The 13,711-nt window shown below is 44.5% G+C and overlaps 1 protein-coding gene across 5 annotated transcripts in view; it reads left to right on the top strand.

Moving 5' to 3' along the window:
• Nucleotides 1–13,711, top strand: part of crim1 (cysteine rich transmembrane BMP regulator 1 (chordin-like)) — a 212,232-nt gene that overhangs the window by 2,748 nt on the left and 195,773 nt on the right. For all 5 annotated transcript variants that reach the window (XM_078557345.1, XM_078557349.1, XM_078557344.1 and 2 more), the window contains exon 2: nucleotides 2,996–3,169. In XM_078557345.1, the coding sequence (XP_078413471.1) occupies nucleotides 2,996–3,169 (174 nt within the window). The remainder of the gene's footprint in view (nucleotides 1–2,995; nucleotides 3,170–13,711) is intronic.

The raw sequence follows: 13,711 nt of genomic DNA on the forward strand, positions 1-13,711 counted from the left end.
AACCCATGACCTGAACTTCCTAACTTTTAAACAAAGCAAGGTTTTGATATGTCTCATTCTGGTGTGAAATTCTGAAGCAGAAGTTGACAGGGGAATGTTGGTTAAAGGTGTTGTTTCAGGCTTCTGAATGCCTCAGCAAGTTTAACTAGTAAGCAGCTGAGCCCAGGCCTTAGTCAAGATCATGATTAGATGGTTTCAGCTGGTGAGGGAATAAGGATGCTGTGGTAGATGTAATTTGGGTTTAAAATAGTGGAAATAGCATCAAAGAATCGCAATAATTATACAGATGGAAGATATTCGAACCACAGTTTTTCAAGTGGGGCTACCTGCTTTGATCCCATTTCCCAGCTTTTTTTCTCCCCGTCCTTTTATATTCCTCCTTTTCAAATAGTTATCCAGTTCTTTTTAAATGGCACTACAGCCTCTGCCTTGGTCTGTGGTAAAGTGTTACAGTGTCCCTCTGTGTGCAGCTTCCCCTCCATTCTAGTGACATCAGTGCATTGGGGTTCCCAAGTTCCGGGAGGCACCAAATATAATGTTAGTTCTTGTAACTAACAAGAGTTAGCGAAGGGCAAATCAGGGATACTTGACTTAATCAGTGTCCAGTGACCTCGGCTGGAAGCCTGATAGGATGAGGCTTAGCCAAGATGCCACCTCCAGTCAGACAAGACTGACATAGGATGCTGACCACTAGGCTGAGGTACCAAAGGGAACCCATGGGTCTAGTAGGAGTCAGTGCTGATACAAGGGAAGAACATTGACAAGAGGAGGTTGATAAGGTACCGGAGGGCAACTTGGGTCTGTGAAGACTTACCCTAATTAAGAGTCGGTGCCTGTACAAGAGAAGAGCAGAACATTGACATGGAAAGAGGGAAATTGTGTTATAAATCTTACAAACCTAATAGCCTAGGAGAATTATCTGATAATTGAGATATAGGCCACAGTGCAAGTGGGATAATGTGATCACTGATGGATTTATTACCATGCACTATATTTATACTCCACTTTAAATTAAAAGAAACTCAAAGTAGTGTAAAATGGGTAAATTTCCCAGTTATGTTTTTCCACAATATTCATTTGTGACCTTAGAACCTCGAAATTTTTTATTGAAAAATTAATAAGTGCTGCGTATTATATTGACTAATAGAGTATGTGAGTTGACAGCCTGTTAACTGCACGACCAAAAGTCTATTGTCCCAGCTGGTGACCTCCTCCATGCTTAGACTGCTGAGAAGGGCTACAAAGAGCCTATACAGGTTTCTGGTTAAAATCGAAGGGCCAACAAGGGGAATAAACATGTTGATTACAAGAACTAACATTGTATTTGGTGCCTCCTGGGACTTGGGAACCACAATGTGCTGATGCCACTAGAATGGAGGGGAAGCTGGACGAAGTCATTGCGCACGGAGGGATACCTTAAGACTTTACCACAAGTGGCTATCAAGGGAGAGGCTGCAGCACCATTTAAAATGAATTGGATAAATATTTAAAAAAGAACATAAGAAGATGGGGAGAAAAAAGCTTGAAATGGGACTAAAGCAGGTAGCCCCACTTCAAGAACTGTGGTTCAAATAACCTCCACTTGTATAATCACTGTGATTCTTTGGTGCTATTTCCCCCTTTTTCCAGTATTTTAAACCCACATTTTTGCATTGTTATCCAAATGAAACTTTTTCTTTTATTTCTTGCAATGTCATAGATTTCCATTATGTTATCTCCATGAAATGCAAGAAGGAACTTTATAATTGATAGGGGAAAGCCATCAGTGAGGTTTAAGTGGTTACACAGGATAGTTATTAAAAAGCTCCCCTGGTGACCTTGGTGGGTAAATTTAGGGGGTGGTGTGATGCTGAACCATATACATCATGGAAGCCCCTGATCATTCTCTAGTGTGCACTGAAATAGCCGATCTCAGGCAGAGGAGGAATGAGGGTTCCTTCAGATTGGACAAGGGGAGGGAGAAAACAGTACTTGAGATGGATGGGGTGTGAGCTCCTGCCACAAGTCAATATCCAGTGAGCTGGAAGGCGCTAGTCAGACAAGGACATGATCTGGCACAGCCACAGTGCATCTGTAGCCTGTCAGCACCTCGTGGTCTAAGCTCACACATGTAGAATGGACGCTTGGGGGCGGTACTGCAGAACTCCTGCTACCTGTGGAACTGTAGCATAACATGAGTCAGCAGATACTGGAGAGGAGAAAATGGAAAAAAAATGGGCATAAACAAATGCAAAATATGGTATAATTTGTAATATTTTATCAAATATTTTTACTATATCATTTGTTTGTGTGTACAGAAAAGTTCCAGGTCAAATGTCTAAATGTGACCCGCAATGCGGGAAGAGAAAAGATCCTTTCTGTTTTCTTTTTAAATCTGTACCTGCCATGATTTGATATGCCGTTTGTTAACTGAAGAATATTCAGAATGAGTAAACTGAAAATAAAATTGCAGGTGTGTGTACGCAAGAATTGTGAATAACTTGAAGCTAACCACCGACATCACTCTGGGGCTCCCCTTTTGCCTGGTGTCCATAATCACATCTGTATCACACCTCTAAAATAATATCTTCTGGCATCATTATTGTGGGGTGGTGGTGGGAGCCTTTAAATGCTAATTACTTTTAAAGGCACTGTGCTATTCAAAACTTAAGTGTTGTAGGACATACGTGGGGTGTTGCAGTGCTTTTATTGTCTCCGTCCCACTCTGATATTCCCCTTTTAAAGCATTGACTGAATTTGAATGCTTTAAAGAAAGAAAGTTTTTTTTAAAAGAACTTTGAAGGCAAATCATGTGGAAAGCGATTAGTTATTGAGTGTTAGAGAGGACCCCACATATGTCATATATAAACAAGTATTCGGGAGCAATTCCATTAATCAGTATCTAAGCTAGTGCCAAGATTGTGACTTGTTTGATACTTAAGCACAGTTTACAGCGACATGTAAATTGTAGACTTATTTTGATCCTGGCCATGTTCTGAAAATACTTTTCTTTCAGATGAGAGCTGGGAAGACGACCAACTCCTTGGACTTGAGCCCTGCAATGAGAACCTAGCAACAGGCTGCAACATAGTCAATGGGAAGTGTGAGTGTGACACCATTCGGACCTGTAGCAACCCATTTGTCTTTCCCAGTCGGGAAAGCTGCCTTTCGGCGTTAAAGCGGATTGAAGGTAAATAAACACTGAATGTCACTAAAGCACTTAAGATTAGGAGTTGTAAATTTGGCATCGCCTTCTGTCCCAGATCATGCTAAATATTGGTCACATATATATATATTATAAACTGACTGTTTAGTAGGTGTGGGCAGATAGAGAATTGAGAGTAGAGTCCTTTAGACTGATATAAAAACAAAAAGCTAAAAGCTACTGCGGATGCCAGGTAATTCTGTTTTTCCTTTAGACTGATGTCTGTCTTCAATCCACACCCACTGAAGGCCAGATTCACTCTGTCACTGTTTGCACCTATTATCTATTTGAAAGCCTCTGTTTTACCACAGAATTCTGTATGCCCCGAAGCTCAAAGGTGTTTTGTTTAAATTTCCATTTGTTAACTGGCTGTTATTTCTGTAGTCCTATGAAGTCAGTTTTACTGAAATTTCAGTGCAGAAGGAAGCCATTTCCCTGCTTTTTCCTGCACCCTATAATATGTTTCTAGTTTCCCCCATTGCCACTCATCTTTCTCCTGAAAACCTGCTTTTAAGAACAATCTCTCAAAGGTTTGGGAATGACAGACCCAATCAGAACCAGGAGAGACATTAAGAGGAAGTGACTGAACTCATGGTTGAGGAGTAAGGTTTCAAGGGGGCTTTTGAAGGTGAGAAGCTAAGTAGCAAAGGCAGAGGGGTTTACAGGAGGAATTGGAGTGCCAGGGCAAGAGAGTTGAAGGCCCTACAAGTGGTGGTAAAGTGGAAGAACAGGAGCATATGCAGCAGATCAGAGCCGGAAGGTTGGAGGATTAGAGCAACGATAGTGGGGGGCTGTAAGACTGAATGCCGCTACGGGCGCAAAATGGAAGATAGCAGATGGGCTGCTCATTTCTACACCATGTCCAGTTTCCCCTTCCATTGTAGTCAATAGCCAACCCACTGCTGCCTGTTTTTCTTCCTGGCCCAGTGGAATTTTACCCCCATAGGGCTGGAGGAAGGAGGTCATGGCAAAGTGGGTAGTGTCCCTACCTCTGGGCCAGAAGCTCTGTGTTCAAGTCCTATTCTGGGACTTGATGACCATGTAAGGTGCATTGATAATCTGGCCCAAGTAGATTGATTATCAGCCTGCAAATCTTTCCAATACACCTGATGGCAGGCAGTAAGAGTGGGAGAGTTTCCTGGTCAGCCGTAATGCAGAAGGCTAAGGCAAACCAGTGCAGTACTTTGCCAAGCATGATCATGGTCACCAACGCTTTTGAAGGGCATGATACCTGGAAGAGGAGAGTTGAAGGAGGCCGCAATGGCAGTGGAGGGATTTTTAGACCTGATTCTTTTTTATCTATTCTTAGTATTGAAATTATTCCTCTTGCTACAAACTGTGGAAATAATCTTTCATTATTTAATCTCAACCCCTTTCATAATTTGGAGCGGTTCTGTGTAAACAACCCCACCCACCATCAGTGAATACAGACTTCATCTGTTAGCCTGTTTATAACTATATCCTTAAACCCTTAGTATCATCCATGGCAGCTGTTGCACTATTTCGATTAAGCGAAAGCATAGATTTCCCCAACGTTCTCCTTAAGCTTGGCCCTCCACCTTGTCTTTGGACCAGTTAGCATGAGAGACAAGGTAGTGACTTAAGAAATGGGGGTCAGACATTCAGCTGGGAAACAGGAATTTCCACATTCCAGCACATTAAAAATGCACAGGACACTTTTGTTGGCATTTTAATTTAATGTTACAGATGTTAGAACGTTTCTATCGTTATGCATCTACGCAACGTGTTGCAATTTGCTTGGCTGTTAGCAGTAGAATGACAGTACTTGCAATGCTCCTGCTGGTAGTTTCTGAAGTTGAAATCAGCCCCGGGGTTCCCGGGAGCGTGTTAATGTTTGCAGGACATTCCTCTGTGCACAAAACGTATGCAAAACACTGCTGTATGGTACAGTGGACACACAGATGGGCTGCTTTTAATGAGCGCAGTCATAATATTCACTGGCAGTTCCAAAAGTCCAAAATATACGCACTCAACGGAAAGCCAAGTGGCATTTGCTGCCATGCCCTGTCCAATGGGAGGAGGTATAAAGAAAATTTCTTAAGTGGGTCAATGTCGACAGGATGTCTTGTACGCAGCCAGCTGCAACATTGAAAGCAACCTTTAGCTTGGCTTAAAGGAGCTATGTGCCTTAAACAGGCAGGTTATACAATGAGGGCCTCAACGTTTCAACCCCTGGAATCTGCGACTTAAAATAGCAGCTGGCATAAGTGCGGCGGCAAGCAGGAGGGCAGGACGCTGCCTCTGCTGTACACCTCCCTCCCCATGCCCCTGTTCTTGACGGGTGCTGGAGGAGGAGGGATGAGAGGGTGAAATTATTCCTAGTGACCCATAGGAAAGGATGGACTGGATTTTCCATCTGGGGTCAGGATCCCAGCGTTGGGACCAAATGTAGGTCCTGACCCCGCACCAGCAGAAATGGTCACCCTACGCGATTTACAGCGAGCTGGCCAGTGAGTTCCCATAGGGCCCGCTCGCCATTCATTTAAGGCTGACGGGTGGGCTCCGAAGGCTGGAGGGCCTATAGGAGGCCCTCCAGCAATGACACATCAGTGGCCTCACTGTCCAAGGTGGGAGCTGCTGATGCCTGCAGAGAGAAAGAGAGGGAAGGGTGCCCTCAAAATGAAGATGTCCTCTGAAGGCCAGGTAAAAAAACAATTTGTTTTAAAAATGGGCACAGCTGCCGCACCACGACCAGTTGATCAAATATGGGTGCAACTATGGCCCGATAGCCCATGATGGGTCTGGGACGGGTTGTCCCTAGGGGGATGAAGCAGCCCTGCCCCATCCCCACCCCCATCTCCCGCCTGCAGGTCATCTTCTCTCACTGCCCGTGCTTCAGTCACTGTTGGGCGCACCCCCCTCTCCAGTTTGATTGCATAATCCCACTCAGTGTGAGAGATTAATTATCTGAATTGGTACCTGCCACTTGCCACGGGTAGCCGTTCTGCCCCCAACCCGGCCTTCCCAAAAATATCTCGGGGGTAGAAAGATGCTGACAAAACCAGCACGCTGGCTGGCAGCTCAGAAACCCTGCCCAAAATTTCATTAGTGTACACAGCACCAAAAATAACATCCTCTATAAGCCAACAGACATGGAAAGAGTGAGAAATCCACTGATAGATAGGTAGAAATCTAATGGCTTCAGGGATGTGTTAAGGTGTGGAGACCCCAGTTTTTAAGTCTGTGCTTCAGAGGTGAGTACCAGCTACATCTGCGTGACTAACCCATTGCTTTCTCTGTTATTGGAGCCACTCTGCTCTTTCTAGGCAGAGGTGTCTTGGTAAAGTCCACCTTTGGGCAGAATGGGTTTATTTTTGTTTAAAGGAGAGTGCTCAGCGTGTGTCTGTGTGTGCGTCTGTGCGTGTGTCTGTGAGTGTGCGAGTCTGTGTGTGAGTGTGCATCTGTCTGTCTGAATGTGTGTGTGTGTGTGTATATATATGAATTTCTGTTTTCCTTTGTGGAAAAATGGGAAACCCTTAACTGCATGGGTGAAAATTAGCCGCTACTGTGGCTGAGGAAGATATAAAAGCCGATATACCCCGCCCAACATCCTTCTACAGTCATTGCACAGAGGGACCTGTTGTTTTGGTCTTGATCTGCTGAAAACAAATATTTGGCAAGTTTGTTTGGGTTTGTCCTCCTGACTATGTGCAGGTGCAGGCAGATAGCTGCATAGCAGTCTCGTTATTTCACTGGTGATAAAGCAATGTTTCAAAAGGCTGCTACTGCCTCTGAAAAAACAAAATGGGAAGGGGGCAGTCTGTGGAGCTTGCTGGAAGTTATTTGGCCTTTTTTTTTTATTGACCACCCCTTCATCGCCCCCACCCACCAACTTCCCACACATATGTAATATTTGATTGAGTCCCTTTTTTTTTAGCAAAGTGAGGAATGCCTGCGCTGGGAAACAGAATATTATGTGTTATGCATCCAATGTCAGGACTTTATACACCACGTGAGGAGCAGTAGTTGTTAGATTTTTAAAAAAGCTCCCCCATCTGTGTCCCTACAAGTGCCTTGATTTCAACTTCTATTATCCCTGGTATACTATTTCCATGTTTCACATCAGTCATCCCTGTGAAGATTGGGTGGGGCATGTAAGTTCCTCTCTGCAAGATTTTAAATTAGTTTAGCTACAGCCTACAGTGGCAGTCTTCACCTCTAGAGTGGCAGTTCAGTTTACATTGTGCTTTTTGATAGCACAGTCAGGACTGTCCTAAGCTCATTTCAGTCTCGGGGCCCTTATGCAGCTGGAAGAGAAAGGAAACTTTGCCACAGCCCGTGGACTGGACTTAAGACAAGGTCCCTAGATGAAAGGATAGCGCACTAACTAACACACTGCACCACCCAGTCTCCTCTTTCAGACTTTTGTATCAGTTCCAGACTTCTAACAGTTGAACAAATCAAGCACTGGAAATAATGTTCTCTGTTAAATAGTTTGAAAGCTTGTGTTGGATTGCATCTTTGTTACTTGGCAGGACAGTGTTTTGCAAGACAAACTTGGCATGATGTGACGTTAATTGATCCAAGAGATATATGTGTTTGAGATGCAGTAAAGAACACATTTCCCTGCTATGAGGGGCATTTGCTCTGCTGTCGGCCACAGACACCCCGACTGACGAGGTCTTTTCTTCATTATGATTCTTAAATGCCAGAGATGCCCCATTGTACAGAACCATTTGGATTTGTAGGTGAATGTGTACTTGTCAGTGGATGTATATTTGTCTCCTGAAGATATTTAGCAGGGGCCTTTGCCTGTCTAATATTGCTGATGGTAGAATCAAGTAGGATTAGAACTGGTTGGTGTAGAGGAGAATTAAACATTTTCAGGTGACGAGGTAATAATTATGGCAAAGTCACTGGATGAAAACAGGCAAGTAATTAGATTCACTAAAGGGTTGGTTGGAAATCAGCTAAGCATCCAGATAAAACAGCTGAAGGAGATATGATTGGAAAATGCTTTGTAATTGCAGTTTTAACTACACTCTGTAAAATATCCTGCACTAGAATGAAAATGTAGTCCTGTTATAGGATACGGAGCTGACTGATGCTCTTTTCCAACTCTGACTGAATGAGCACTGCTATTGGTCGTTTGTGTTGGATGTACCCACATGCCGAAATGTCCAGTCTTCCCAGACTTTTTCCCCTAAATTGACCCGGATTACTTTTTGCTCTCTCAGGAGATCGCATGGTTTGGAGAGAGGTGGGGAGTGTCTATGTTGAGAAAAAGAAGGTATTGCAATTGTGTGAACCAGGCTAGATGGACTTAGAGGGTCTTTACCTGTCCGTCATTGATATATGTTCGTATTTCTCCCATTATGTACAGTGGAAAGGATGAGAGAAGTCCACCTTGTCAGTGCTTTTGTTACCCACTGCCCGGGTGCCCCAGCTGTGCTGGAAAGGGCACATGTGTGGATGTCAGGCGAGAATAGTGTTGGACTCAGCTGTGATGTCCTTCAGGATAGATGAGCTTGCTGATACCTACTTGGATAAAAGGGGTCTTTTGGTCTGGGCATTGGAGGAACATAACGCCAAAAACCAGGGCTCAGGAGAGAAGGGAAGGAAAACTTTGGTGGGGTTTGAGGAGGGGGTGGGGGTGGTGTCGGGGAAGCGGGTTAACATCCTCCTGGCTGATTGGGTTTGACTCCTAACTTCATGCAACAACTTTTCATTTGATAAGAATCTTTAGATTCATCCCATCTTCAATATTGAGGCTGCATTCGAGTGTTGGGGTCAGGCTTGGTTTGAGCTCAGGACCCGCCTTCGCTACTAAGCGTTCTCAAGCCTGCCACTTTGGCTAGGGTTATTGATGTTGGCCTACCAGATACTGAATTGCTGCTTTTATTATTATTATTTAAGCCTAGGTGTAAACATTTTCTCTTGCATTTACTCACTTATCTATTGAGTACAGCAGGCAACACAACAGGAATAAGGTTAATGTTTGCTTTATTTAATTGGGCTGTTAAACTGCCCTTCTGAGCTGTTGCAGATGACACAATTCCAGTGACTTCTAAATGGAGACAGATTAGTGGGGAGAGGATGTGTGGGGACACATACTCCTCAGATTAGTACCTGCATGACAAAAATTGTTTATGTAGGCAGTACTCATGAGGGCATGTAGTCATTTCTCAGTACCAGTTATTTTATTTGCATGACCTAGCAGCCATAATCTCCTTAATGGATTAAAATCCTTTCCAAAGTTTAAAAAGTCACTTGCACCCATATCTGCTGCGTTTGTTCACCCAGGAGGTGTTTACATAAGATGTTAAGAAAGATTAAGAATTCTCCCCCCCCCCCCCCATCTATTTTTAACGGGGCTGATACCTTGGTGTCGTGACCCGGAAGTGGTTCTACATGTCGTTCCATAAATGGAACAAAAACAGTCAGCGAGAAGCCATCTGGGATAGATTTAAGATGGAAAAGCATTTGGTGGTTGTTCAGAGCTCACTTTTTCTTTTACTCCCCGTTTTTGCTTTCATTCTGGCAGAAGCACAAGGCTTAGAATACTAAAATCACGAGCACACTTGGGATACTAAGCTACTGGATTTAGAAAGCAAAGTTTGTTGCATTGATGATCTGGGCAGCAGAGTGACTAGAAAATCTTTTCACCATTGTTATTTTAAGCTCAGAGACAGAGGTGATTCAACACCGTTTTCTCTCAGCAAGCTGTGACATGAGAAGTGAATTATACAAAAGAATGAGAATCCAATCATTCAAATTTGTGCGCCAGTTTAAAAAAAAAAGGCATCGCTAAATCTAACATTTCCTGGTGATTAATTCTAAATGTTAATTTAATAATGCTTTCCCTGATACCAACTGCTAATGAGAAAACACGAATAATCTATGAGAGGTATTGCAGACTGAAGAGTTAAATGTGAATGCTGAGGGAAAGCACTAGGTTTGAGTATTGAGACGAGGCGCTGGGACTGAGTATTGAGACGAGGCGCTGGGACTGAGTATTGAGACGAGGCGCTGGGACTGAGTATTGAGACGAGGCGCTGGGACTGAGTAATGAGACGAGGCGCTGGGACTGAGTATTGAGACGAGGCGCTGGGACTGAGTATTGAGACGAGGCGCTGGGACTGAGTATTGAGACGAGGCGCTGGGACTGAGTATTGAGACGAGGCGCTGGGACTGAGTATTGAGACGAGGCGCTGAGACTGAGTATTGAGACGAGGCGCTGGGACTGAGTATTGAGACGAGGCGCTGGGACTGAGTATTGAGACGAGGCGCTGGGACTGAGTATTGAGACGAGGCGCTGGGACTGAGTATTGAGACGAGGCGCTGGGACTGAGTATTGAGACGAGGCGCTGGGACTGAGTATTGAGACGAGGCGCTGGGACTGAGTATTGAGACGAGGCGCTGGGACTGAGTATTGAGACGAGGCGCTGGGACTGAGTATTGAGACGAGGCGCTGGGACTGAGTATTGAGACGAGGCGCTGGGACTGAGTATTGAGACGAGGCGCTGGGACTGAGTATTGAGACGAGGCGCTGGGACTGAGTATTGAGACGAGGCGCTGGGACTGAGTATTGAGACGAGGCGCTGGGACTGAGTAATGAGACGAGGCACTGGGATTGAGTGTTGAGATGAGGCGCTTGGATTGAATATTATGGTGAGGCACATAAGATCATAAGTAGGAGCAGGGCTAGGCCGCTTGGCCTACAACACCTGCTCCGCCATTTGATAAGATCATTGCTGATCTAGTTGTGTCCTTAACTCCACTTTCCTCCCTGTCCCCCATAATCTCTAATTCCCTTGTCGATCAAAAATCTGTCCAACTCAGCCTTGAATATATTCAGTGACCCAGCCTCCACTGCTCTCCGGGATAGAGAATTCCAAATACTAACAACCCTCTGAGAGAGGAAATGCCTCCCATCTTAATTGGGAGACCCCTTATTTTTAAACTGTGCCCACGGTTCTAGATTCCTCAACGTGGGGAAACATTCTCTCAGCATTTACCATGTCAAGCCCCCTCAGAATCTTATATTTCAATAATGTCACCCCTCATTCTTCTCAACTCCAGTGAGTATAGGCCCAACCTGCTCAACCATATAAGACAACTCCTTCATCCCAGGAATCAGCCTAGAGAACCTTCTCTGAACTGTTTCCAATGCAAGTATATCCCCAAGTAAGTAAAGACTGACATTTGTGGCGAGGCACCGGGGCCGAGCGTGGCGGCCGGGCTCCGGGGCCGAGCGTGGCGGCCGGGCTCCGGGGCCGAGCGTTGAAATAGGTGAAAGTGTTTCATAAATTTATGATACAAGAGAGGGGTTCAGATGATGCCATAGATTGTGTGAATAAATGTCGAGCACTTTATACAGTTATTAGAGCACAGAGATTATACAGTAACCCCTAACGCATTCTCGGTGATCAGATAATACTCTTGATCGCATTACAGTCCATTATTGTAACCTGTCAGTTCAAGATAGGCAGTGTGATATGCTCCTCCAGTTGCACAACATTGAAGTTTTAGTTTAAGGAAATCCTCAAATGTTGCACAAAGTTTTAAGTATTTGTCATGAATGAGATGGAACACGCTGAGCTCGTGCTAAATGTATGTGCTCCAAAAGACAAATGTTATTTTAATGGTCTCTGTGTGGGCCTCAGCAAGACCAGAAAAGTATTCGAGGAGGAGTTGGTAATTTGGAGCTATTCTCCTCTGGTCTTTCGACCTTCTCATCTAGAGGACATTACAGAGGAAATGTTTCACATTCCATTATTTTGCTTTTGTGTCTTTATAATCTTTGGCAGGATAACAGCAATGAATATTTGTACCATGCAGCTAGCCATGCTATTTGTAGACTTCTTTGTGTGGACAAAGAACAGTAATGAGTGCCAAGACCAACATGTTGCTGCTCTCTGCACTGAGCCTGGCGCTGTTAAATAATTTGTTGTTTTATAAGGAAGCCGTGAGAGAGAAACAACACCTTGTGGATTCCAGCTATAGTTAGCAACCACTCCTTGTTCTCATTGGCCTTCCTAACAGTACTGCAGCCAACAGCAAAGCACAGTGTTTCCGCAAGGCTACTGATCATGCCCTTCATCTGCACAACACCCTAGCCTGCTTGTCAATTCATGCTAAGAGACTTCCACATTTTACGGTGATTGTCTTACTTGTACACCCCTACCCGTCACCCCATGCTATGCTCTGTTCCTTGGCTTAGAAGGCAAAGGAATATTTACGCATTGCTGACATAAGACACATGTTGTCGAAGCTTTTCGTCATGCACTCATTAGGACAATTCACAAGAATGCCAAATGTAAAGGGAAAAATCACACAAATGATTAATGTAGTATATGAATTTCAGTGCCGGTGTCATGCTAGGTATGTAAGCCCAAAGACTGGCATTTCAAACAACATGTCACCTGAGCTGTTCGCAACAGGCAAGGCACTGACCGTACCTAACCAGCCCACGCATGCAAAACTTAAAACATGGTGCCCAACATTAAATGTGATTTCACAATTGGACAACATTTGCTAAACAAACGATTATCAGTCAGGCTTGGCAGCGTGGCGCATTTAGGCACGCTAGAAGCTACACACATTAATACGCCGGACAGAGAGAAAGGACATGTACACACATTGCGCCTTTTCAACTAAACAAAATTGGCGACAGCCAATTCCCCAGGGCAATGCCTTGACCAATCACAGGCAACCTACCTGCTTTGAATTGAAACAAATTTTGGCAATTAACTGTCATCAGTTAACTGAAGCATTCTCAATGGCAACGCCTCTACCAATCAGAGTCTACTTGCCAACCAATCAGCACTTTCTTCTCATGTAGTATAAATTGTTGTTCCCTTTACATTTGGTATTTTTGCAAATTATTTTGATGAGAACAAGGCAAGATCACAGAATCACACAGTGCAGAAGAGGCCCTTCGGCTCATCGAGTCTGCACGGACATGTGAGAAACACCTGACCTACCTACCTAATCCCATTTACCAGCACTTGGCCCATAGCCTTGAATGTTATGACATGCCAAGTGCTCACCCCGGTACTTTTTAAAGGATGTGAGGCAACCCGCCTCCACCACCCTATCAGGCAGTGCATTCCAGACCGTCACCACCCTCTGGATAAAAAAGTTTTTCCTCACATCCCCCCTAAACCTCCTGCCCCTCACCTTGAACTTGTGTCCCTCGTGACTGACCCTTCAACTAAGGGGAACAGCTGCTCCCTATCCACCCTGTCCATGCCCCTCATAATCTTGTACACCTCAGTCGCCCCTCAGTCTTCTCTACTCCAACGAAAACAACCCAAGTCTATCCAACCTCTCTTCGTAACTTAAATGTTTCATCCCAGGCAACATCCTGGTGAATCTCCTCTGCACCCCCTCCAGCGCAATCACATCCTTCCTATAATGTGGCGACCAGAACTGCACACAGTACCCCAGCTGTGGCCTCACCAAGGTTCTATACAACTCCAACATGACCTCCCTACTTTTGTAATCTATGCCTCAATTGATAAAGGCAAGTGTCCCAAATGCCTTTTTCACCACTCACTAACA

The sequence above is a fragment of the Cetorhinus maximus genome, chromosome 14, assembly GCF_964194155.1.
Source record: "Cetorhinus maximus chromosome 14, sCetMax3.hap1.1, whole genome shotgun sequence".
Taxonomy (NCBI): Eukaryota; Metazoa; Chordata; class Chondrichthyes; order Lamniformes; family Cetorhinidae; genus Cetorhinus; species Cetorhinus maximus.